This window comes from Microchirus variegatus (assembly GCF_963457635.1).
Source record: "Microchirus variegatus genome assembly, chromosome: 18".
Taxonomy (NCBI): domain Eukaryota; kingdom Metazoa; phylum Chordata; class Actinopteri; order Pleuronectiformes; family Soleidae; genus Microchirus; species Microchirus variegatus.
Window position 1 is genome coordinate 15,306,114 of NC_139819.1, and position 24,909 is coordinate 15,331,022.

Consider the following 24,909-nt stretch of genomic DNA (forward strand, 5'->3'; position numbering starts at 1 on the left):
TCTGTTTTCTCGCTGTCTGACGGGGTGTGTGTCGGTTAGCTTTCGTCACAATCATCCGCAGGAACCGCACAAACATGTCGGACAGAGCCAGGGACCCTCCACCGGAGCGCACCGACTTCGAAGAGCTGGAGGACGCAGAGGACCTGTTCCCGGAGCCGGCCGCCACAGAGGAGGTGAGTTTGAGGAGGATGAAGAGGAGGCCGAGGGGAGCAGTGGCAGGCATGGCGTGATGCTGCCAGCTGACAGCGGATGAGAACTCAAAGGTGATAGAGCAGGGAGTGCACGGAGCTTAAATTGGTTAATTTCTGAATTAGGTCTGGCGCGTTTACGTCTTGCAATCGTCTCGTACGTTGACGTTACGATAACGGTGGCCTTCTGAGCGACGGTTACAGGAGCCGAGGAGGTTCATGTTTGTGTGGTGGCAAGCGCAGGATAGGTGTGTCCTCTGTATACATCCATGGTCAGGTGACAGTCACACAGGTGTCGGTGATGCATTCAGGACTCATGGGAAAAACCAACACTGGAACAAGTCAGCCATACTGAATTATTTACTGAGAAAACACCAGCAGTGTAGCCTGAAGAAAATGGTGGAGATGCATGACAAGGATAGTTGTTCTACAGCTTAAATACTTGTTCTTGAATGTGCAAACACACTTTACTGTCAAGTGAAAGTCATGAAACCTGTTTTAGTTACCTTTAGGGAGGGACTGACACACATGCAAGGCGAAAAGTGAATAAACGTTAGATTGTAAAGAGAGAGTCAAGTTTTTTTGGTTGTTGTTTGATGTACTGACCTCCTCAGACATGGATGCTTTGCCTTCACTAAAAACAGGGGAAACAGATGTTCAGCCAATTTCAAACGGCATGCCTAATAAAAAAATATGTTAAGTTAATATGTTCACCACTTAATCTCATAGTTAGACCTTTTCCAACTAGAAACTGATGTAAACCCCTTCAGTCTCCCACTCCAAAGTCACAAAATGACAGGTACTGTGTCCCGTCCATGTAAAATCACTGATTTGGTGGGACAGTGTTTGTAATGAAATGGGCCTCACACTCGATGTACCTCTAAAGTCAGACTTTGTTTCCAGAAGTTCTGTTGTAGTAGTATCTCTACCCTGCAGTACCTCAGTCCATCCAAGTAAAACTAATAGAAGTATGGCTGCAACTCGTTGTCATAATCTGTTGAAAAATGTTGAACGGTGTTACCCAAACCTCATGTTGGTCTTGTTTTGGCCTCAAACTAAAAATCTAAAATCTTTTAATGATTTCTTTGTTATATGGAGCAAAGAAACCATAAAATAAACACTTAATTTGATTAAATGATGTGCAAAGTAGTTGGTGATTAATTTAGTAATCGACTGATGATCGTTTTTCTTTTGTTACAACTCAACAGAGAAGTAAACAAATGGACTGAAGTAGGACTGATGTAGGAGGAGTATAACTTCTGTCTACTTAACAACCTTTTCTTAAAACACACACGGGCAGACACTCTACGGCAGGGTTGTCAAACATACGGCCCATGGGCCAGAACTGACCCACAAGATCAATTTGTGAAAATTTCACATAATAATGACATTCTAATCATAATGTGAAATGCTATATTTTTCAGTTCCAGATGCTTATACTTATCGAAATTGCATTATTTTTGTCAAGATATTTCAGGTTGCGCTTTATGTTGCCCCTGAACTAAAATGAGTTTGACACTCCTGCTCTATGGTCTTTAAAAATGCTGTTATAACACACAGGAAGACAATCATCTACAGAAATGAAGTCCGTAGTGCTGACACACAGTGAGTGAGTGAGGGGTGGTTACACTATTTTACAATGATCAAACACATTGCAACTCACAAGGATTTGAATTTGTGAAGATGTTGCTTTAAGTTGAAACAGACATATTTCCAAACCCCGCTCCCTAGAGTTTTCAACTGGTATTGCTTTTGGTGTCACCTGATGTGATTTAAACATTGTCTGACCATCATCAAAACCAAGAGACAAATCTGATCTCTTTGGAGTTAAGTGTGTTTTCTAAATGTCAGCCAGGACTGCCTGGTGTGTGTAATTTCTGTGTGTTAGCAGTTTTCTTTGCTGACATGAATTTCCTCTCCAAACGTCCTCATGTTCCCCTTTCTCTCCACCATTTCCTGCCGTTTTTTTTAAACCAACATTACAATACTTGTGTAATTTGGAATATAAAATACATATCCTACTCTTCAGTCACTGTCATTGTCATTTGTAGTGTGTTGAACAAACGATGAAAAAACAAAGACATTAAAATTACATTAATCAAGTGACAAGAGTGGATTTTTAGGTGTGACACACTATAAGTCTTATACGCTAATAGTTCAGGAAAATGAAGTTAGTGTGTTTTATTTTCACATTCAGACAATATACCAGTGTTTTTCTAAATTTGATCATACAATACTGTCAGGTCAAATATTGGTAGGTGGTGGGGGTGTGCGTGCTTGCATGTGTATTACTAATGTTGTGGGGACTTAAATGATGTAAATGACTATATTTTAAGGTGAAGAAATGATTTAAGATTACATTGAGGGTTAGGGTTAGGATTAATCCAGTAGTCATTATGGTTAAGGTTGGAGTAAGTCTCCAGGAAATGAATGTAAGACAATGCAATGTCCCCTTAAGTCATGAAAACCTCACGTGTGTGTGTGTGTGTGATAGGATTGTTTCCTCTGAACTCTGTGTGTTTGCTGAGTAAGGAAGGAGGAAGGCCCTTGTTATCTTCCTCTCTTCTCCAAAACAAACGATAAGCATTTTCTTGAGGAGTTTATGGTTTATGGTTCTCAATCATTATTTGTAATGATTTTGAATCTGTAATTATAATTTACCCAGAGTGTGAAATACCCATTAATAATCAGCGGGGGTCCCATCTCCCATTTATTGCGCAATACTGTTTCACCACCCTCGGTTCCACCCTGCAGTATTGGCTATCTTCTCTGTAAGATGTGGGCTTGTGTGGGCCTCTTACACAGCACCATTTGGAAAGCAATTAATTAAAACATTAAAATACAAAATTGCAAACAAAATAATTTCCATTTTGTCTGTTTTTGTCTAGATAAGAAAGCAAAGTCTACTATGTATGTAAAACTGAAATTACAAAAATCTTTCGGCAAAAACATGTTTTCCAATTACACTGTAACATGTTTTTAAAAAAAAACATTCCTTCCAAATGGTATTTTACAATTTATTGAGTGGTGTTAAAGTTAGAGGACATACCTGACAATCTATTTTTGTCTGTTGTGTGTGTGTGTGTGTGTACACAGTCAGGACCAGCCAGTCTCACTGCTGAAGACATCAGCACCAACTCGAATGGACCCAAACAAGACTTGCACTTTGATGAGGATCCTGAAGACCTGTTTGCAGGTAAACGCGCACGCACGCACGCACGCACACACACACACACACACACACACACACACACACACACACACACACACACACACACACACACACACACACACACACACACACACACACACACTTTGTGCATGTTTGAGTTACAGAGGCCACCGAGGAGGTTTCATTGGACAGTCCAGATAGAGACGTCCTGCTGTCCGATGGTCCATCCCCTGCCATCACCCCCATCACCCCTCCCACTTCCGTCATCACCCCATGCCTTGGCCACGACGACATGTTCACACACTCCTCCTTCGATGAGGTGAGTGCGCGCACACACAGGTTTGCACAGCTATCCTTTTAAGGACATAGCTTTTAGGTGAATTCAAATGGACCGACTAAACAAGCAAAACAAGCACCTTTATCATAACCAGTGCAGTCAAATCTAACTTTTCTTGATTAGAGCAGACAATGAAATGGCAGAAATTCCATCAGAGACACTCGTCATGGCAGTGGATAAACATGAAGCAGGGACAAGTTTTGAAACCTGAAAATCAGGCAATGTGCTGCTGCCTTCTCAGAATCGTTGTCCTTGTCATCTGTAGATCGAAGAGGAAGAGGTCAGTGATTCGTTCGACATGCACATATCGGTGTCTGACCCTGAGAAAGTTGGTGAGTACAGTACACGCTGATATCTTCACCAGATAGTCCTGAAATATCCTGGAATGTTTTTGAACAATGACATGTGTACTAACATTTGGACAAAATCCACTGACATCGAGTTTGCTCATTTTTTTTTTCAAGAAAATATGTACTTATTCATGTTGCAGTTACATCTTTTGTTGGAACCTGTTTCTCCACCGATTAAGTCTACATATGACCACCTGAAGGAAATTCACACATAAAAAGTAACATCTAGTAGCATGCTCATTTTCCCTGCTCGAAAATGACATGCCCAAACTAAATAGATTAAATCTCTGCAGTTACAAGCTCCATGTTGATTATCTTGGTATCAAAATAAAGATAGAACATTTGTGAGATTCACTGTAGATGCCACTGTGTTAGAGTAAATGCACATGGAACACAGCTTAAGTGATTTTTTTCTCGCCTAAAACATATTGCATTTTAAAGTAAATTTAAAAATATGCAGTAGGAGCTTAAAAACACATGGATGTCATGTAACAACATGTGGACATGAGCTGAGCAAAGTCTGATGCTGCTGAAGTGAAGCAGAGTAAAATGACAGAGGTTTTAGAGATGGTCTGGGCGTTCTCTTGTTTGGCACAGTTTGGCTCCATCTGTGCCATTTGAGATTTCTTAGGTACCAAATTATTAAAACCCATTTAATTTTATGTCATTTAATTTTACATGTCCCTATTGGTATAAAAAAAAACTTGTTTTGAAAAAAAAGTACGAAAATTCGTAAATCGATACCAGTACCGGGGGAAGAAGTTAATGATCACCTTGAACATGAGTGAGCACATGCTGCCCCTGTAGGTCACAATCTGTCATTACATGACAACACAGAAGGGCTGAACAAAGGTCTAATAATTGCTTATTTCTCTCAAATTGTTTTTTATAGAAGTCAGGAATTCATAAAACATTAAAGCTGGGGTAGGGAAGGTATTTTTGTGGTTTTTTATTTCCATAATAACCTGTTTCTACAAGTGAAATGGCAATTCAGAGAAAGAGAGATATGGCACCTCCTATTGGCTGTTTTACTTAATAGCTGCTGATGAATAGAAAGTGAGAGTAGTATCATCGGATTGACCGAGATGGTTGGAACACAAGATAATATAGCTCAGCATATTTCACCACCACCAGAGAAATATGTAAATTAATTGCTTTACACGAAGATACTGCGTGTGTGATAAGTGAACTTAGCTGAGCTGTACAGGATCACGTGGAGCTGATCATATGAATGTTGTGACTGTTCCTGTGTGTAAACATGAAGAGGGTCACAATTCAGAGAAAGTAAATAACATTTTTCCAATAACACTTTTATACTGCTCTGTGTGTGATACAGGTGATGGGATGAATGCGTACATGGCCTATAAAGTGACCACTAAGGTGAGATTTATTTTCATATCTCATATACAGTGGAAAATGAAGTTAGTGTGTTTTATTTTCAGACAATATTTTCACATTCAGACAATATACCAGCATGCACACTTTCTTTAAATCGTATAAACTTTATTTCCCTTCTCAAATATCACTGTGTTTGTCGCCTATATGATATATTTAACTGAAATGTCTTATCCAAAAGACCAATGATTTATAAAGGAAAATCATGAGCTTTTACAGGGCTGCCCAAACTTTTGCATACCACTGTATGTTATATGTTTTTCTTATGCTGTTCTTGGTTGACTGAATGTACCATTAGGGCAGCTAAAATTGTTGTATTGTGTCCAATGACAAAAGGAAGAAGTTTATCTTGCCTGCATCACCATAAAAATTGCTCATGAAATAAAACACAATAATCTCACATTATCTTTTGTGTATGTGAATAGAAATATGTAATACTTCTACTTGCATACATGAACTTGTTTTTATGGTCAAAAACCTCCTAGTTTCTGCAAACCAGCCAATCAAAATCTCTCCTCACTGAAGCTCTCGTCAGTCGCGCTGTTTCAGACCCAAATCTCACCCCCAGAAGACAGAACTGTGTTGTGATTGGCCAGCCAACGAGGGCTTTCCCAACTGTCTTGTTATGGCCAGGTACCTGGAAATGACGTAATTAGCATGCCAGCTCTCAGAAGCGCAGCTCCCCCCTCTGGAATGGTGGATGCACTGCAACTCATAATCAAAACATTGTTTTAACAATGTTTAAAAACAGCTTTGTCATGCCACAGTCCCTTTTATGCCTTTGACCCAGAGTCTGAAGAAACTGTCGCTCGTGAAACACCTCCACAACGGACGTTCTTCTTCTTCTTCTGCGGTTCAATGTACGTGCCCGGACTAGTGCCCGGAGCAGGAGGATCTGGTGTTCAGTAGAAGTAATCCTTACGTAACAATTCCAGGCTTTTTCAGAGAGCTTGCAGAGCCCGAGAATACAATAATACCCAGCATTCTCAGCAGTGGCTGAACTGTTTGTTTCGAAACTTAAGGACTTCTTAAACGAGGTAATGGTGCAGATACACACCAAAAAAACAGCGTTAATTGGTCTATGGGAGCTTTAATCTAAGTTTGTATGTCATGTGGCACAGTTGTATCATCAGCACTGTAACTGGATTCATAACTAGTGATGGAGCAAAAATATTGGTTCAACAATACATTGACATCTTGACTGAAATATAATACACTGGCGCTAAAGATTGATATTCCTTTTAAAAAGTGATGCTCGTTTCCCTGTAATTTTGACTCACCAGCATCACTGATTCATGACTCCTCATAGTGGCACTGATTGACAAGTCTTTTTGTAATATGTTTATCACCAGAGTCCATACAAATGCCGCCTTTTTATGAGTGTATTTTCTCTCTCTTTTTCCATGTCTCTCGCTCAGACCTCCATGTCCATGTTCAAGCGTGAGGAGTTTTCGGTAAAGCGCCGTTTCAGTGATTTCCTGGGTCTGCACAGTAAACTTGCCTCCAAGTACCTGCACATAGGCTATATCGTTCCCCCTGCACCAGAGAAAAGCATTGTGGGTAAGTGCAACCAGTAAAGGTCCCCTCTGTTAACAATGAGAGGCATTCATGTACATCCAGGCTGCAGTAATCTTGCATGAGAGGACGAGTGGAGACAAACTGCTGTATTTATAATCACTGCAGCATTTGACACCATCTCCCTCCTGGACAGACTCACTTCACACGGTTTCTCACCTGTCTGACATGGTTCACTTCCTATCTATCCAACCGCTTCCATTTTATTCATATCAAGCACTACAGATCCCAATCCTTCCTGGTCACGTGGTATTCTCCAAAGCTCTGTCCTGGGGCCCCTCCTATTCATAATCTATATACTTCCCCTCGGCCATATTTTCAGAGAAAGTAACATCTCCTTCCACTGCTGTGTGGATGACACCCAGCTCTATGTCTCCACCAGGCCTTCTTCCACTGCTTATTGGAAGTCCAGTCCTGGCTATCCTCTAACTTCCTCAAACTTAACAACAATACAACTGAGGTCCTACTCATTTATACAAAATCCACACACTCACACTCTCTGACCATTTGTAACTCCACTGTTCCTCCTTCCCCTCAGATATAGAGCCTGGGTGTCATCCTCGATGGTACACTTTCCTTTACCGCCCACATCAATAACATCACTCGTTCTGCGTACTACCACCTCCGTAATATCAATCGTCTCCGCCCCTCACTCACACCCCGCAGCACCGCCATCCTCGCCCATGCACTGGTGACATCCCGTCTTGACTACTGCAACTATCTCCTCCGAAAAGCTCCAACTAGTCCAAAACTCAGCAGCCTGCATCCTTAGTAGAACCCTCTCCATAGAGCATATCACCCCCATCCTCCAACAACTTCACTGGCTCCCTGTCACACTTCTCACTTTCAAAACTCTCCACAGTCTCCCCCCCCTCTCCTTACCTTTCTGACCTCCTTCATCCTCACACTCCCTCTTGTTCCCTCAGATCATCAGCTGCCCTCCAACTCACCACACCCTCTGCCCGTCTAGTTACCATGTGGTCACTCTGCCCCCGCCTCTGGAACTCTCTCCCATACGACATCCGAAACTCCCATAATTCCCATCTTTAAAAGACTCAAGACACCCCTTTTTTAAAAAAAATTGCCTTCTTTCTCCTTGGCTGCAGGAATGACCAAGGTGAAGGTGGGGAAAGAGGATCAGTCTTCCAACGAGTTTGTGGAGAAGAGGAGGTCAGCGCTGGAGAGGTATGATGACCACACACACACACGCACACACACACACACACACACAGAGCATTCTTAGTGAGGACACTACCCCTAAACCATAATGCTTTCTCAAACCCCTTTCCCTAATCTTAATCCAATTCTAACCACATCTAAACGCCCTTAAATTAGCCCTTAAACCCTAAAGTTTGAGGACCAGTCAAAATGTTCCCAAAGATTTGAATCAAAGGTTTAATCAAAAACACCTGGGGTCCGTTTCACAAAGCAGGTTCAACAAACTCTGAGTCTAACCCTGAACTCTGAGTTGATCTACTCTGAGATAGGAAACTCTGAGTTTTCGGTTCGACAACAGCTGATTTGAGTTAGTTTGTTCAACTCGGAGTAGTTTCACCTCGAGTTAAGCGCGTGCACCACAAGTCTAAAAAGACAGCATCAATGGAGCCCCGTTTTGACGAGTCACCATGACAACGGGGAAGAGGAGGGCGACGTTCTTCACCCCAGTGGAGTTGAAAATATTAATGTGCTCTTAGAAGGAAGTGTAATCCCAGGGGGGGAGAAGCGCAGTTGGCAGCAGTTTAAGATGAAACATAAAAACATTGTTAAAACAGGTAAATCCTCGGTATAATCTCATGGGATTACCTCATTTTGATCATGTTTTACATTGTTAAGTAAATAAGTGGCTGTTTGACTGTACAGTTGTTTTATCCCCAACATAATGATGTTTTCACACACATAAATGACTTCTCATTTACATCATGTTCAAATGCTCTGCATCTCCGACGTTCTATAAAAAACTCCCATGTGAAAAAACAAACAAAAAAAAACGCAGCGCAACACACAATTATCTGCTGTGATGTGAGAGCGTGACTCCGGTTGTTAATGTTGAAATGTAAGGACGGATTAGGTTGTGAATGTAAATGATGGACTGTGACGTGAAACGGTACCGATCAAAAAGACAAGTGTCTGGAAATGTATGTGCAGTCTGATAATCATCTCCCGAGGAATATTTAATTCTCTGCGCAGTAATGCTGCACCTTCATCTACGGGATCACTGTCAAAAGCACATGGTTGTGAAAATAGTCTCCACCTAACTTCTAATGTAGATGCAGAACTATACTACGCCAAAACTCGCCTGCCGACTGAATGAATGAGGAAATCAAATAACGTGTGTGTCTGAAAGAGGGCGGAGACAGAGAGAAACTCAAGGTTTGTTGAAGAAAACCTGCCAGCGAGCAGGTTAGGTTCACGGCGTATGTTCCCAGGGTAACTGACTCAAGAGTTAAGCTGAACTGGCTTTTTGAAACCGAAAAACCAGAGTTTCCCTCATTTCAGGGTTAACAGACTCAGAGTTTTCACTAAACCTGCTTTCTGAAACAGGCTCCTAGTACTTCAGACATGTACACAAACTCGTAGATGTTGACTGTGGAGAATGTAAGCCACACACTAGGGATGTGAATCTTTGGGTAATTTTGGGAACCTCCTGTGATGTGTTTAATGTTGTTCAGTAGAGCTGAAACATTTACTTGATTAATTGATTATTAATCGATTACTAAATGAATTGTCAACTATTTTGATAATTGATTAATCGGTTTGAAGCTTTTTCATGATTAAAACAAGATTTCTGATTGTTTTGGATTCTTTGCTCCATATTACAAAACAATCATTACGACTGAATCATTTTGGTTTGTGGATAAAACAAGACATTGAAGAGCATCATAGTTTCTAGGTTTGGCAAACACTGATTGACATTTTATGGACCAAGCAATTATTCGATTAATCGTGTAAATAATCAGATGGACCACATGCACATTAAGTCAGCAGTAGTACAAATGCACCAACAAGTTATGGGCTTTCTTTCCTTTTTTTAAAATAACTAAATACAATTTTAAACTAAAAATATTATCATTAAAATGTGATATTAACATTTTCTGAGCTGCAATAATAGCAATCATAGCAATAATTAAAGGTGCCATATGTAAGATTGTGGCCAAAAACAGTTACTACACTCAAATTTAAAATACCAAGGTCTTTTAGGTTTGGTTTTCTCCACCATTGTAGCTCAGACGTAACTGGCAACCCGTGGCTGCTCGGCAGCTGAGACTCTACTGACTGCAATGATTGGTAGATGGCGGTAGGTGGCGCCACATGCCAAAACATGATTTCAAAACATAAACACGATTTGCAGTCTGAAAAAGTTTTTTTTTTTTATGTGAATATTTTGTCTTTACTGTTGTTGTTGGTGAGTTCAGTTTGTTATATGAACATTATTCCTGAGTCTCTGTGACATATTAGGAGGATTTTACGGCCAGTTGCTTTAGATTTATTACATAATGCACCTTTAAACTGTGTGTTGAAGGTGCAAAACTGAAACTGCTAAAGGAAGCAGACCCTATTTACACCGGTGTTTCTACTGATAATGAATGTAGTGACATAATTAATCCCATCAGTGTGATCACAACAGCAAATAAAGGTGTGTGTGTTCTTGTGTGCGCGCATGCGTGTGTGCACGTGTGCGTGTGCGTGTGCTGTCAAATATCAGACTGGTCAGAACTTTACAGGCTGAAAGGTTAAACCACAAACATTAGATACATCATTATCACATGCACACACCTGTGCGTGTGCGTGATACTGAGCGAAGGGGCTTGATGGTGGGTGGGGCTGACATTCTGCTGCCCTTTACTGATGTTGTTTGATTGACGGGAAGGTCAGCCAGTGACAGATGATGGAGCAGCAGAACTGTATGCAGATGCCGACGCACACAGTGTTGATATCATTAATTGAAAAATGTAAACGCTGATCACAGACTCGACTTGTCACATGGTTTTATTTACACTGCACTGACCTTTATTGACCATATTCTGATTTTTAAATAAAGGTTTCTGTGGGTCCCTTTTGAGAAATGTGCCTTCTCCCCACATTCCAAAAACATGCAGATTTGGGGTTTATATTAATTGGAGACTGTAAATTGACTGTAGATGTGAATACTTGTTTGTCCCTATATTTAAAAACCACCATGTTGACTTTGAATTTTGCATTTTTGTTTCAGGTATTTGATGAGAACAGTGAAGCATGCCGTGCTGAGGAAGGATCCGGATGTAATGCAGTTTCTGGAGAACTCGGATGTAAATAACACAATACATTTCAAATTCTCTGTGTTTAACCAAAAACTGTTACATATATGTGTTTTTTTTTATTATTATTTATTTCCCTCTAAGATAATAAATTATGAGATTTTAGGGTAATATAAAGTAGATGAGGAGGACATTTGGACCCCTGCCCAAGCTGCAGCTGCAGTTTTTTATTGTTGAGGCTCACTGCATAGAGTCCACAGGAGCATAGTATACACATACTCGGTGAAGACGGGGCTATTAGCACGGACCAGGAAAAACAAAATGCCATGTTGACAAGCTCTTATTGGGCAATAGCAGCTGTCATTCACACTGGTGTCAACTCATGTGTGCCATACTTTATCAGCTATTTTTCTCTAAAAGGGAATATTGACCCCATGTGTCATTGAAGAGGACCCCTCTCTAGTGACCGAGACATTAAGTCATTTTTGCAGCCTCCTGAAACCTGTTCAGTTTATTGAGTAAGTTTGTGTCATTCAGGTACATTTTAAGTAAGGGTTTCAAGAGTCAGAAGTGGATCAACATTTTTTTTTTTTTTTATTTAACCTTTATTTAACCAGCTAAAAGACCCTTTGAGATCGACATCTCTTTCACAAGGGTGACCTGGCCAAGAAAGGCATAAGTAAAGTATAAATAAGAAACAAGATGGCAATATTTACAAAACGAACATAGAAATATAAGAGTGTAACTGGATAAACATATAAAGTGCAGGAGTTGTGGTTAACAATTTAAGAACATAGACACGTTCAATGGATTTCTGTTGTCTGCTCCCAGTGAAATAAAAGCTTGCAATTTAAATTCAGTTTGGAGGGTATACCAAGCAGAGGAGGCAGAGAAACTGAACACTTTTTTTTTCTCCCCATTTCTGTTTCGAACGCGTGGAGCAGACAAGTGCAAAATGTCATTGGAACGTAAAGCATAATGGCTTTTGGTTCTCTGAAGAAAAGTGCTTAAATAGGTAGGAACCAAGCCGAGAAGAGCCTTATAGACCAGAGTCATCCAGTGTGTGTGTGTGTGTGTGGCGTCTTACAGACAGGGAAGACATGGACGCTTTGGCATACAGTTCACAGTGATGGGTGAGGCGGCTGCAGACAGTGATGAACCTCAGAGCACAAAGATGGACTGTAGTCAAAGACTGTAGACAGCTGTTAGAAGCACACATGTACACAACATCGCCATAATCAAGTAGTGGTAAGAACGTCACGTTAAGAGCGTCCTAGCTCTGAGGGAGAAACAAGACTTGTTTCTATAAAAGAAACCGAGCTTCAGCCATAATTTAGAAACCTAATTTCTAACATGCACTTTGAAAGATAGCTCCCCATCAATAACAAATCCCAGGTACATAACTGGTATCCAGCTCAAGAGCTCTACCATGGGAAGTTCTAATTGAGGGGATTCTTTCCATGGGAACAAAAACCAAAAAAAATTATTTAGGATTTTTCAGCATTTAAAACCAGTTTCAATTTCTCCAGATAAGTCTGCACTGTAACACAGGCTTGCAGTAAATTATGGTATCATCAGCATAAAAATGGTGTGAGGCATTAGACAAGTTTGCACACAGATCGTTCCCGGTGCTGTGGTGATGATCGGCTTTATTTATTTATTTACTTATTGAGAAAAAGTGTTGAGGACATGTCACACATCTATTGAAAATAGACCTATGTATAATCTTGAGAGAAACAGCAGAACTCGAGTGCAGCACTTTTTCTTTTTTTTTTACGGCAACATCCATAATCCATGGTTTTCTTTGTTTGATATGTCAGGTAATGATGGAGCTGTCCATCATACCGACGCAGAACAGCGGGGAACATAGGTACGGGCCCTTCAAGGATGTCATATCCCTCGATCCCAGTTATCTGCTCATCACAGAAAAGTCAGCTGTACTTTCTGTTCAGTGGCTTCAAATTTCATTTTTGCGCTTCCGTTGAGTCTGCGCTTTCTCTTTCTCCATGTTGACAACCCTTGACTAGCGCAAAACCCTCATTTAAGTAGGGCAGTCTTAACCACTTCTGTGCCTGTAGTCTATTACGGCTGCAATCTAAGTAGTTCACCCGCGACACGCAAACCAGCAGTAGGTGCGTTCTTTAGGCGTCCGCACGCAATTTAGCGATTTCTATTTGGAATCTTAGTAAATCAGGCCCATTGTGTCCTATTTGCCAAATAATCTTTGAACCAAGTAGTAGCTCGTATGGAGATGCCATTTTTGATCAGAATATCTAGCAAGATATTGTGATCCATAGTGTCAAATGCCTTGGACACGTCAATGAACAGATGAACACAAAACCTTTTTTTTCCAATGCCTCAAACACATCATTTAAAACTTTTAGGGCAGCAGTGGCAGTGATGTGTTGCTTCCTAAAACCTGATTGAAGAGCGTTTAGAATGTTGTTGGATTCCAAAAATGACTAATTGATCGCAAACCAATGTTTCGAATACTTTCGCATGGCACATTTATCAGTCAGGTGTACAGAGTCTTTGACCAAAAAAGGTGGCAGTTCATTAGAAGACGCATCAACAGAAACACCTCTCACAACTTTCCAAAATGTCTTTGGATCATTCAGGTTTTTGGTAGTTTCCGAAATATACAATTCATATTTAGCCTTCTTAATGAGGTGCATTTGCAGAGCTGACGAAACATTGTTCAGTCAGTCTCTTTCTTTCTTTTTTTCCCCGTGCTCTGACCCAGGCACGATTTCCTTCTTTGAGGCGGTTTCCAATATCGGTGGAAAACCAGGGATTATGTTGCCCCTTAATCCTGAATTTACGGAATGGAGCATGTTTATTTGTCAGTTTCAAGAATTCGGAGTGACCAAAACTCCATGCCAACTCTACATCATCAACAAGGGAGATTCGTTTCCACTGCACAATAGACAGATCATGCAAAAACTCCTGCTCATGAAAATGTTTGAAATCTCTTTTGAGTAGAATTTGTGATTTTGTTTTGGAGAGTTTGGCATTTCTGACCATTACAATGGCACAATGGTCACTCTGATCGTTCCCAAAAACACCAACATCAGTATATTTGTGGGGGGCATTTGTTATTATTAGATCAAGGAGCGAAGATCTAGACTGTAGATCTGGACTGTTACTGAGTCACATATAGATTTCAGGCCGTCCGAGGCTGAGGACAACCAATCAAGGTTTAGATCCCCTACCAAGACAAACTCAACACAGTTTAACACTGAGACACAGTTATTTAGCCTCATCATGCTGAGCGGGGTCTATAACAGCCTATGACTGTAAGGGACTGTTCTTGTTTAAATTGAAGTTTCAATGCCGGAAATTCAAACTGTTTGCTAACAGATAAAGAGTGGGACACTTGTTTTTGATAACAATGTCTACACCTCCACCTTTCCTGTGGTGATCACATCGAAAAACCATGAATGGAAATGTTGTGATCTGAGACGGATTTACCCAACCAGGTTTCAGACAACACAAGAATATCAGTTTCAGTTGTCTGTATTGTATCAATTTTAGGAAGCAGGCCGTGGACATTGAGATGTGAGATGCCAAGGTTTGATCTGGCTCTAAATTAGGGGGTACTAATATTTTTCTGAAAGGGGGCAGGGTTAGGCTGAACATTGCCTGATAATAAAAGAAGAAGGATAAAACATTTTAGTTTTACATTATAAGTTGACACCTTGTCATCAATATTGGAATTTACCAGGTCAATAAGTGAAATGTATGTGTACGAAACTGCCCTGTAAGACAGATAAACACATCAAACAATGAAAATGTTACGTGAATTCGTCCTGGCGGACAGTAGGACAGCAGCGGATGCAGGGCCAGTTTATCAACAGCTGATGGCCAGGTGCATGTTGCTGACCTGGAAAGACCCCAAGGTGGACAGGGGGCGTGTCTGCACAACAATAACAAGAACATCTTGTGTGTGACATGATATAAAATCCCTGATTGTCTTTGGTGTGGAGAGTGAGCGGTTTATCAGCTCAGCCTTTCGTTGAGTAGGTTAATCTGTTTGAACTATTTCCTCAAAAAGGGCAAAAAACCTCAAGGCTGTTTTCCCAGTGAGCAGCAAAAACCCTCCAACAAGGTCAAGGCGTCGAGTGTTCGCCCGCAAGCACAGCGAGTTTCTAAAAACTGCCTCAGGTTTTAAGGGCCTGCAACGTTTCCTCTCTTCCCCCCCACGTTATTGTCCACTGCAGCTAAATTTGCTGTTACATTTCGTCTCGTTGAATCAAAGTGTCCACCGCCTCTTCCCCCTCACTGCCTTACTCCTAACTGTTAGCAGGGTGGCTGCTGCTGTTGGGCCCAGAATAAATGGCCTCATGTCACAGATTTAACAGATGAATCGCTTGGCCGCTTGACCGAGCGTGTCGGTCCGTCCAGCCACTTAATGAAACACAACCACAGAAATGGGGAGTGGGGGTGTACAAATGGGACAGAGTGGGAATTGTAATCTATTTACCCCCCGCCCCCCAACAAACACATAACCACCACCCACCCACCCCCGGCCTCTGCTCATTTACCCTCGTTCCTCCATCAGTGTGGGCCCCAGGGACCAAACTGTCCCCGCACTGCTGCCGCCCCTGTTAATTGAGACTGGAGGTTGCGACAAATCTACACTGCCGTCCGAGGAAAAGCTTGTACACCCTGTTTAAAAAAAAAAAAAAAGTTTCCACAATGAAGAAAAATGAGTCTATTTCCACATGGACATCAGGGTGTTCAGAGTGAAGTGCTGCAATTTTTGTAAAGCTGTTCGGCAAATAAAGTAAAGCAACAGGATTAAATGTGAGCAGAGCTGAAACGTGGAGGACATTGCAATGGGAGCAGAAGAGATGAAAGAGCCGTGTTAGCGCAGAGACACATAGGGAGATGTGGATTAATAAAAAGGTCACTAATAAGAAAAACAGTTTCACGGCTGTAGATTTGTTTATAATATTATGACCTATGTGGAAGATTCAGTACAATGCACTAAACTTACCGAATGTGTCAGTTAAAGGCGCCATATGTAAGAATGTGGCCAAAAACGGTTACTACATTCAAATTCAATATACAGAGGTCTTTTCGGTTTCGTTTTCTGACGTAACTGGCAACACGGGTTGCTAGGTGGCGCCACATGCCAAAACATGATTTCAAAACATAAACATGATTTGCAGCCTGCAAAATATTTTTTTTAATGCAAATATTTTGGCTGTACTGTTGTTGTTGGTGAGTTCAGTTTGTTATATGAACATTAGTCCTGAGTCTCTGTGACATATTAGGAGGATTTTATGGCCAGTTGCTTTAGATTTATTACATAATGCACCTTTAAATGTTTTATGTGAAGTGGATACAAATGAAAATCGAAATGGTTTTAAATCCAGCCATCTTGCAGAAATTGCTGATGATGTTTTTGAATGTGTTTGTTTGTTATTCAGTTACCACGCGCCGTCAACACTCAAGCTCTGAGCAGTGCCGGCCTCCTGCGAATGGTCAACAAGGCTGCTGATGCCGTCAATAAGATGACCATCAAGATGAACGAGTCAGATGCGGTGAGTAAAGCAGTGAGATAGAAAGCTGAGTGGAAGTATGTACAGGAATCTTGAATGAAAGAGGAAACATGGCAGAAAGGAAACTAGGAAGGTGTGATGAAAACTTTGGTCATAATAATTGTGTGTGTGTGTGTGTGTGTGTGTGTGTGTGTGTGTGTGTGTGTGTCAGTGGTTTGAGGAGAAGCAGCAGCATTTTGAGAACCTCGATGTTCAGCTGAGGAAACTTCACGCCAGCGTTGAGTCCCTGGTCTGTCACAGAAAAGGTAACGATGTGAATTCATGAAAAAGTTAATCAGTTGGAACTTTTGCAAAAAAAAATAAAGAAGCCATTAACTATGTGTGCTGATGCGAATTCAGTGTCCAGACTCTTAAAGGTCTTCTCCCTTTCACTAGAGCTGTCCGTGAACACGGCGCAGTTCGCCAAGTCTACAGCCATGTTGGGGAACAGCGAGGACCACACGGCTCTGTCTCGAGCACTGTCCCAGTTGGCGGAGGTGGAAGAGAAGATTGACCAGCTTCACCAGGACCAAGCCAATGCAGACTTCTACCTCTTCTCTGAGCTGCTGGGCGACTACGTACGCCTCATAACTGCTGTCAAGGTACGAAGTCATCTTTTTAGCGTCTGCTTAAATGGAATTCAGGTTGGTGATTCATTAAGTAATCGATTAATAATCAATTTAATGCTATAGCTCAGCTGTTTATATTATTTGAGCTGGCTGTGGAACATGTTGTGATGACATGAGGCATCAAATATGAGAATAATTTGAATTGTTTTGTTTACTGTGTGTCTTGTGTGTCCAGGGCGTCTTTGACCACCGTATGAAGACGTGGCAGAAGTGGCAGGACGGTCAGATGATGCTGCAGAAGAAACGAGAAGCTGAAGCCAAACTGCAGTTCACCAACAAACCAGACAAACTGCAACAGGCCAAAGACGAGATCAAAGAGGTGAGTCCACCCGACTGTCTGATACGGAGCTGAAACTTTGAACTTAACGTGGCAGAACGAATGTAGACACAAGTGACTTGAATGCTCCTGTAAACATGTCAACACGTTTTAAAACTTCATTGCTTAAACCATCAGTTATGTAGTATAGGAAGTATGTATTCCTTTAGTGGGAGCTGAAGAAGATGTTTCAGTTATGGTAATGCATGATAAGGGACGTAAAGGCTAACGTGGCGTCGCTGACAGTCACAAAATAGCTAGCTACGCTAATGCTAATCAAGAATTAAAAAAATTACGTTGTGCAAAATAGCCGTCAGACACGCTACCTGGTGTAGTGTGCTGGTGTGCCTACCCGTTGTTGGCACTCTGTCAGACGTGTGAAAATCAAGGATGCACACTATCGGGTCATGCTCAACCCATATCCAAAATCTTAGGTACGATTTGATTTATAGATAGATAATAATCAGGGTTAATAATCAGTGCCTGCTCTGGCCATTTTGGTGCACTGCAAGATTGGGATTTGATGCTCCGTTCCCCACCACACTGGGTACAGAAAAAACATAATGTGAAATTGTACTTTTCTAAAATTGATATGCAACGTACAAAGCTGTATTTCTTTGGAATAGTTCGAAACTAGGGATGTGAATCTTTGGGTGGCTCACGGTTCGATTCCGATTCTTAGGATCACGATTCGATTCAAAATCGATTCTCGACTCAAAAATGTATACAATGCATAGTGTGTTAAGGCAAATGATGGCATCAAAACAATACAGTTTGTGTGATCATATTATCACATTATCTTATACAAAGTTTATACAAAAGTTAACTTTTCTTCATTCAAAACAAATAAAAACGTACTTACTGTACAAAAAAATAACTTGCGTAAATAAAAGCTTAGGCTGGCTGCCATATTCTCCCAGAAGTTACACAAATAAACTGTACACAAATAACACAAACTGGTGTTTTGTGTGGTTTTTCAAAATAGAAAGTTTTTTTTATTGATTTTTTTTTTTTTGGATTTTTGAAGTTTATGAATCGATTCAGAATCGTGGATGATTAGAATCGCGATTCCTATGTGAATTTTCCCCCACCCCTATTCGAAACACATAGTTTTTAGATTATTTAATGCACTTGTCATATGTCTCATATTGTCCTAGAAACAACAGATCTCTGTTTACCATCCTAATTTAGGATATGTTTAGTGTCGTTCTACCTGATCAGATATCTATAAATGGACTCGTCCGCTTCAGGAAATGTTCCAGTGACTCAGAAGTGACACACATGAAGCCAGTGCATGTTCACTGACATGAATTTGATCCTGAATGTCGGTTTATATACGGGGGAATTAACTCTAGCTTTACATGTCCTGTAGCAAATTAGAATAAATATAGATTAATAATAAATGATATTTGTCTCCTTCCATTTAAGACATTGGCTTTATTTTCCCTCTTTTCTCCCCCATTTGCATACCTGAAGTTATAATTGTGATGAAATGTAATATGAAAACAGATGCAATCTGCCTCTTGTTGACATCTATCCATCAGTGAATTTCTTTTTTTTGTTCTATGTATGGCGTGTCTGTGTTCTTGTTCTTGTACTTGTGGCATACTGAGGACCAGTGAGGGTTTTTAACCAACAAAGTGAGGTCATTTTTTACGAAGTGAGGACATCTTTGCCGGGCCTCACTTTGTTTTCATTGAAATCACTTCCTTAAGTTGTAACCGGGTATCCACGGGGACTTAAAAAGTCTTAAATCCAATAATTTGAATTTGAATTACTTAAATTCTCCTAAAATCTCATTAAAGGTCTTAAATACAATTTTGAAAGGTCTTAAAAATCTATTAACGTGACTTTTTATTTAAAACATGCATAAACTTCAGTCTCGCTTTGAAGTGTTTCTATTTTTGAGGATGTGATAACATAACTACAACACGGAACTAAAGTAGGCCACCTGTGCTGCCCGTTGAGAAATTATCGAGCACCACTAGCTAGTGTTTAGCAGCGGAGAAAACTTAACCCTTAGCCCACAGCTAAGCTGAATTGCAAGTTCAACAATTTGTGGGTCCAATTTCCCTTAATGTCTTTTGTACTTTTTTTGCCAGTATGGATTTGAAATGGGTCTTAAATTGTATTCATTATGATCTTAAAAAAAGTCTTAAATTTGACTTGTTGAAACCTGCAGAGACCCTGTGTAAACATGTTATACTCTGTGTTTTAACAGAGATCCCCAATTTGGTACAAAAAAAAACATTTTTCCAGCCCTGGTGGATTCACACACTTTTTTTTTGCTCTAGGGCGCCACCTGCAGACATGTTATGGTACTGCACCCATTAGTTCTTTGTAGATGTCATTCATGAAGTAGATATTTGTAACTGTGTTGATTTATAAAGTGGAAATGCTGGTCCTCAGTGTGCAGCAAGTACAAGCATGTGTGTGTGTGTGTGTGTGTGAGAGAGAGAGACAGTTGCATCAGGTAAAGCAAGCGCACCAACCCAGTTCATCCATGTGGAAACTCCTCTTTGTTGGTGTTCGGCGTAAAACACAAACTTGAGCAGAAGAAAACTAGTTTATTAGAGCGTCACTACACAAGTTCATCCTCTGCTCTCTGTCAGAGTCCAACACACACACACACACACACACACACACTGCATGGTCGGGGGTCTGTGTATTAGAGCAGAGCAGCTGTCAGATGTGGGGTTTGGGGAGGTGATGGGGATTTGCAGGGAGCAGCTGTCAGGAGCTACAGGCGAGGACAGATCGCAGTAGAGTTACAACCAACATTTATTTGGTGCCGATGAGAGTTTTGCTGCCTGTCAGGAGTCGGGTTTTTGGTCCACGCCTTGACGGCGGCTGACAGAAAGCACACAGCAGCTTTTTCAATAAAAAAAGAGAAGAGAGTTTTGCTTTACACTCCTGCTGAGCTGCTGCTACAGGTGTGTATCGCACTCTTAAGGTCTGTGACATACAATCTGAAGGTGTAGAAAGAGATTAAAAAAAATGAAAGAAGTAAAAATCCAAAATCCTCGTCTTCAGTCTCTTTCCTTTTCTGTTACTTCCCTTTTATTTTCGTCTTTTCTGTTTATTTACTCTTCCTCACCTCAAGAATGAATGTAAATACTACTAAATATACTTATATTGAGCCGGGTTTACTTTGCATGAATCTATCTAATTTAAAAACACAGAGTGAGACGACAACAACAACAACAACAACACACAGACAAGGACTTGAGCCTGAAACTGCAGCCATCTTTGATGATTTTACAACTTTGACTTTGTCTCATCATCATCATCTCAGTTTATGAAGCACAACTTTTGTCTTTAATACCGACTGTGTATTAAGTTATAAAAAGTTATCACAGACGGAGTCAAAGTGTTGCTTTCTGTATTTTAAATGCATATATAAACAGAGAAAATGCAAGAAATTTCTAATAAATAAAAACAACAAAAATATTTTAAAAAAAATATGTTAAACTGAAGTGTATGAGGTTTTTTTTAAGAAAGGTTAGGAAAAATATAAAAATAACTCTAAAGTTCAGATAATTCCCATGAAAACAGATTACAGCAGCACACTGCCCCCTGTGGGCACCAAATTGAAACAACAGCTGTTTTCTCAGAAAATGTCTTGCTCCACTGGGTTGCTGCTTTTCTCTGTTTCATATCAGTGAAAAATACATCTAAAACAAAAACCCACGTGCTGTTGCTGGACCTGCTGCTCAGTTTGTTTAAATTTGCTCCCAACAAAGCGCTATCCTCGCGTCTCACTGCTTCTTGTCCCTCATGTCTCTGGATGTGAATCCTTTTTTTTGTTTCCAGCCTCTTTAACTTTTGTTGCACTTTCCCTGTCACGCCTCCCTGCAACCAGGAGATTGAGGAGGTAGGACCTGTATGTGTGTGTCTGTGTCTGTGTCTGTGTGTGACCGTGTGTGTCTTTCTGTGTCTAATTTGTTTGAATGTATGTGTGTCTGTAGCTTTGTGCCTACCTGCTCGCTTCACATCTTTTTTTTTTTTTGTCTCCTGCCTCATTGTTTCTTTAAATGATCACTTTGATTTACATGTTAGTTTTTGGTTGGTTTGTTTGTTGGTGTCATGTTCCATTGGTCACATCAATCACTTCTGTTTAAATCAGATTATTTTGGAAATAAAAACTATAAATTCCTGAATCAACAACAGATGAACCCTCCATGTGTTTGTTTACATCAGCATGGCTCCTGTAGCTTAACGGTTTATCCATGATGAAGCACTGAATTATTAATGATTAAATCATATTATTACAATAATATAATGAATTAAATCTGATTAGTTTACAGAAAGTACTAAAAGCTTTAGTTTAAGATTCAGTCAGACATCATGGACCAAATGACCAACATCAGTGTTTCCTCTGCTCATTTTTATATTCATTTATTCAATTGTTTATCCGTTGATTTGATGACAAACGTTGAAACCTTTTCTGTTACTAGATATTTGGCCAGTGACTGATTTAAGAGCAGATGATTTTCATTCAGCCAATAAATAGTTTTTAAATTGATTTCACTTTAACTTTTCAATGTCCTGCGTCATTTGAGCACATATCAATATATTAAACAGTTAGTGCTGCTCCTCACAGTATGTAAACAAAGTGACCTGCTGTATTTCTAAATATTGTGTGTGTATTATCTTTCTCATTCACGGTGTGTGTGTGCGTGTGCGTGTGCGTGTGCGTGCGTGCGTGCGTGCGTGCGTGCGTGTGTGTGTGTGTGTGTGTTTTTCAGCTAGATGTGAAGGTGCAGCAAGGCGAGAGAGACTTTGAACAAATCTCTAAAACCATCCGTAAAGAAGTCAGCAGGTTTGAGGTGACATAACACACACACACACACACACACACACACACACACACACACACACACACACACACACACACACACACAGTCACGCAGTTGTGTGTGGGAGCACTGTTGGTGGAGCTAGTTTTGTGAGAAGCTAAAATCTAGATTGCGATTAAAGACAAAACATATATATATTCATTTATATTTAAAAGGTTACAAACTATGGGTTGAATTAAATTCTATATACAGTATATTTTATAAAATGTTTGTAACTTTGATGAATTTCTTTTTCAACAGAAAGAGAGAGTGAAGGACTTTAAAACAATCATTATCAAATACCTTGAGTCTCTGGTTCAGACACAACAACAGGTAAGGAAGAAAAAGTTATGATTATATGTATAGTTTATATCATTATTGCTGTTTTATTATTATTATTATTATTATCATTATCATAGAAGTGATAATGCATCTCTGGTTGGTTTACAAAAATTGAGAAATATAAAATCAAATAATCATCTCGACTATCGAGATGTTTCAATGGATGTGTCGGACTACAAATATTAAAATAAAATCCTGATTAAATGAAATCATTTTTTTGTGTGAATTTGATGTGCTTCTTAATAAAAATTCTAAACTTTGTCATCAGTGTATATTTAAATGCGATTTAAAAGTGATTAATGTATAGTTATACTTTTATTATTTAGATTTTCAAATGGTAATTTCAGTTCTACACAATGTAATTAAATGAATTATTATTATTATTATTATTATTATTATTATTATTATTATTATTATTATTATTAATAATAATAATATACATATATTTTTTTTCAAAGATTTTGATTGACATGAATGAAAAATAAACCATTTTCCTTTTCCTTCTGCAGATGATAAAATACTGGGAGGCCTTCTTACCTGAGGCCAGGGCTATCTCATAGAGTACACAAACACAACAGACAGTCCAAACTACACTACCCACAATGCATCTGCTATCCTGGGTTTCCTTCCTCCGGCAGAGTGAAGAAGAGGTGGCTCGATGTCACGTTTCTGTAAAAAAAAAAACGACAAAGCTTTTGGTTTTTTCGCGCAGTTTACAATCTTCTGTGTGTTTCTGCTGGTCTCTGCTACGTTTAAAACCCAATCATGATTCGGCAGTTTTAATTTAAAAATCATCCCGAATGTTTGTCATATAGTCATAACATGGACAACACTAATTTACTCCTCGTACACGGTTCCCTCCTTAGAATATTGGAAGAAACGGTTACAAAAAAGAAAATGCAATGAAAGTTATATTTTTACAAAGGAAGTAATTTGGTCTCGTGTGACTTGAATGCAGCATTGGGTCATTACTTCAGTGTTGGCTTTATTTTTTACGCCAAACTTAGCCCCACCCCTGTGTTTGCGTCTTCAGCTGTTTAATGTAAACAACATTTCCATTCGATTTAAAAACAGAAACGTGGAAACTCTGGAAACAGAAAACTCCACCTTTTTATTTTCATAGTTTGGAAATGAAGCTGTGGAAGTGACTGCATCCTGTCCTTAGTGTCTCTGACTTCCTGTCTCCTTGCACCTTTTAAAACAAGAGCCCTTGTTTTTGTTGCTGTATGATCGTGAGTGAAGGCAACGATTTCTGTGCTTTTTTTGTTTTAGCCAATAAAATTTAGCAGAAATGGACAATAGCCACTCTGGTTCAGTTCATCAATTCTTTAATTTAGCTGCTTTTATTCCCCTTCACTGACCTTTTTTTACTATGACTCTATAGACAAAATTAAAAAAGGAAATTATTGTTAATAGCATTTTTTTTTTTTTTTCACCAATAAGCAGCCTGTTCTCGTGCTTTCACTTTTTACTCTCTTTTTTTCTCGGCCACTGGGACAGGGTTCTCATGGATGAAGGACCTGCTTTATTCATATCCAAAACACTGCAGAGAGTAGCATTTATCTGTTAATCACTATCACTGAAGAGAAGTATCTGTGTCTTTACCAGCATTTTGTCACTGGATGCCGTCTGTTGTCCCTATTGAATGTGTTGTATAGTACAAAGAGTCTGGAGCTGTGAACACAACCTCAGTGATTTTCTTTCTAATGCTCATGTTCGGTCTGGAGAGGCCACTTTGGTGTTTTTGGAAGTTTGGTTTATTGATTTTTACAGGAACTGAAGAAGTGGAAGAGTTTTTAGGTTTTGGCATTTTGTAATGCTTATGAGTGAAATGAAATATTTACTTTACGAATCTGTGTGTGTGTGTGTGTGAGATAGAGCAGTTCAGACTGAGGATCATCTTTACACACACACACACACCAGTGTGACACCATTTCATTATCTATTCATTAAAGATGATTTTTGAAACTGGAAATATTATTATTT

At 39.8% G+C, this 24,909-nt stretch overlaps 1 protein-coding gene across 1 annotated transcript; it reads left to right on the plus strand.

Moving 5' to 3' along the window:
* The first annotated feature begins 38 nt into the window (after nt 1-38).
* On the plus strand, nt 39-23,708 carry snx2 (sorting nexin 2). Its single transcript, XM_083905016.1, has 15 exons — nt 39-173; nt 3,285-3,384; nt 3,525-3,679; nt 3,963-4,029; nt 5,384-5,427; nt 6,861-7,002; nt 8,124-8,202; nt 11,228-11,303; nt 16,688-16,801; nt 16,971-17,064; nt 17,195-17,400; nt 17,603-17,746; nt 22,492-22,572; nt 22,843-22,914; nt 23,433-23,708. The coding sequence occupies exons 1-15, from the start codon at nt 75-77 to the stop codon at nt 23,481-23,483; spliced, it is 1,524 nt and encodes a 507-aa protein (XP_083761142.1). The 5' UTR covers nt 39-74; the 3' UTR covers nt 23,484-23,708.
* The last annotated feature ends 1,201 nt before the right edge of the window (nt 23,709-24,909 follow it).

Excerpts from the sequence above, each read along its gene's own strand:
- snx2 (XM_083905016.1), top strand. The coding sequence starts at position 75 with ATGTCGGACAGAGCCAGGGACCCTCCACCGGAGCGCACCGACTTCGAA. Across the intron at positions 5,428-6,860 it reads CCTATAAAGTGACCACTAAG|ACCTCCATGTCCATGTTCAA; the intron begins GTGAGATTTATT and ends TCTCTCGCTCAG. Across the intron at positions 22,573-22,842 it reads AAGAAGTCAGCAGGTTTGAG|AAAGAGAGAGTGAAGGACTT; the intron begins GTGACATAACAC and ends CTTTTTCAACAG.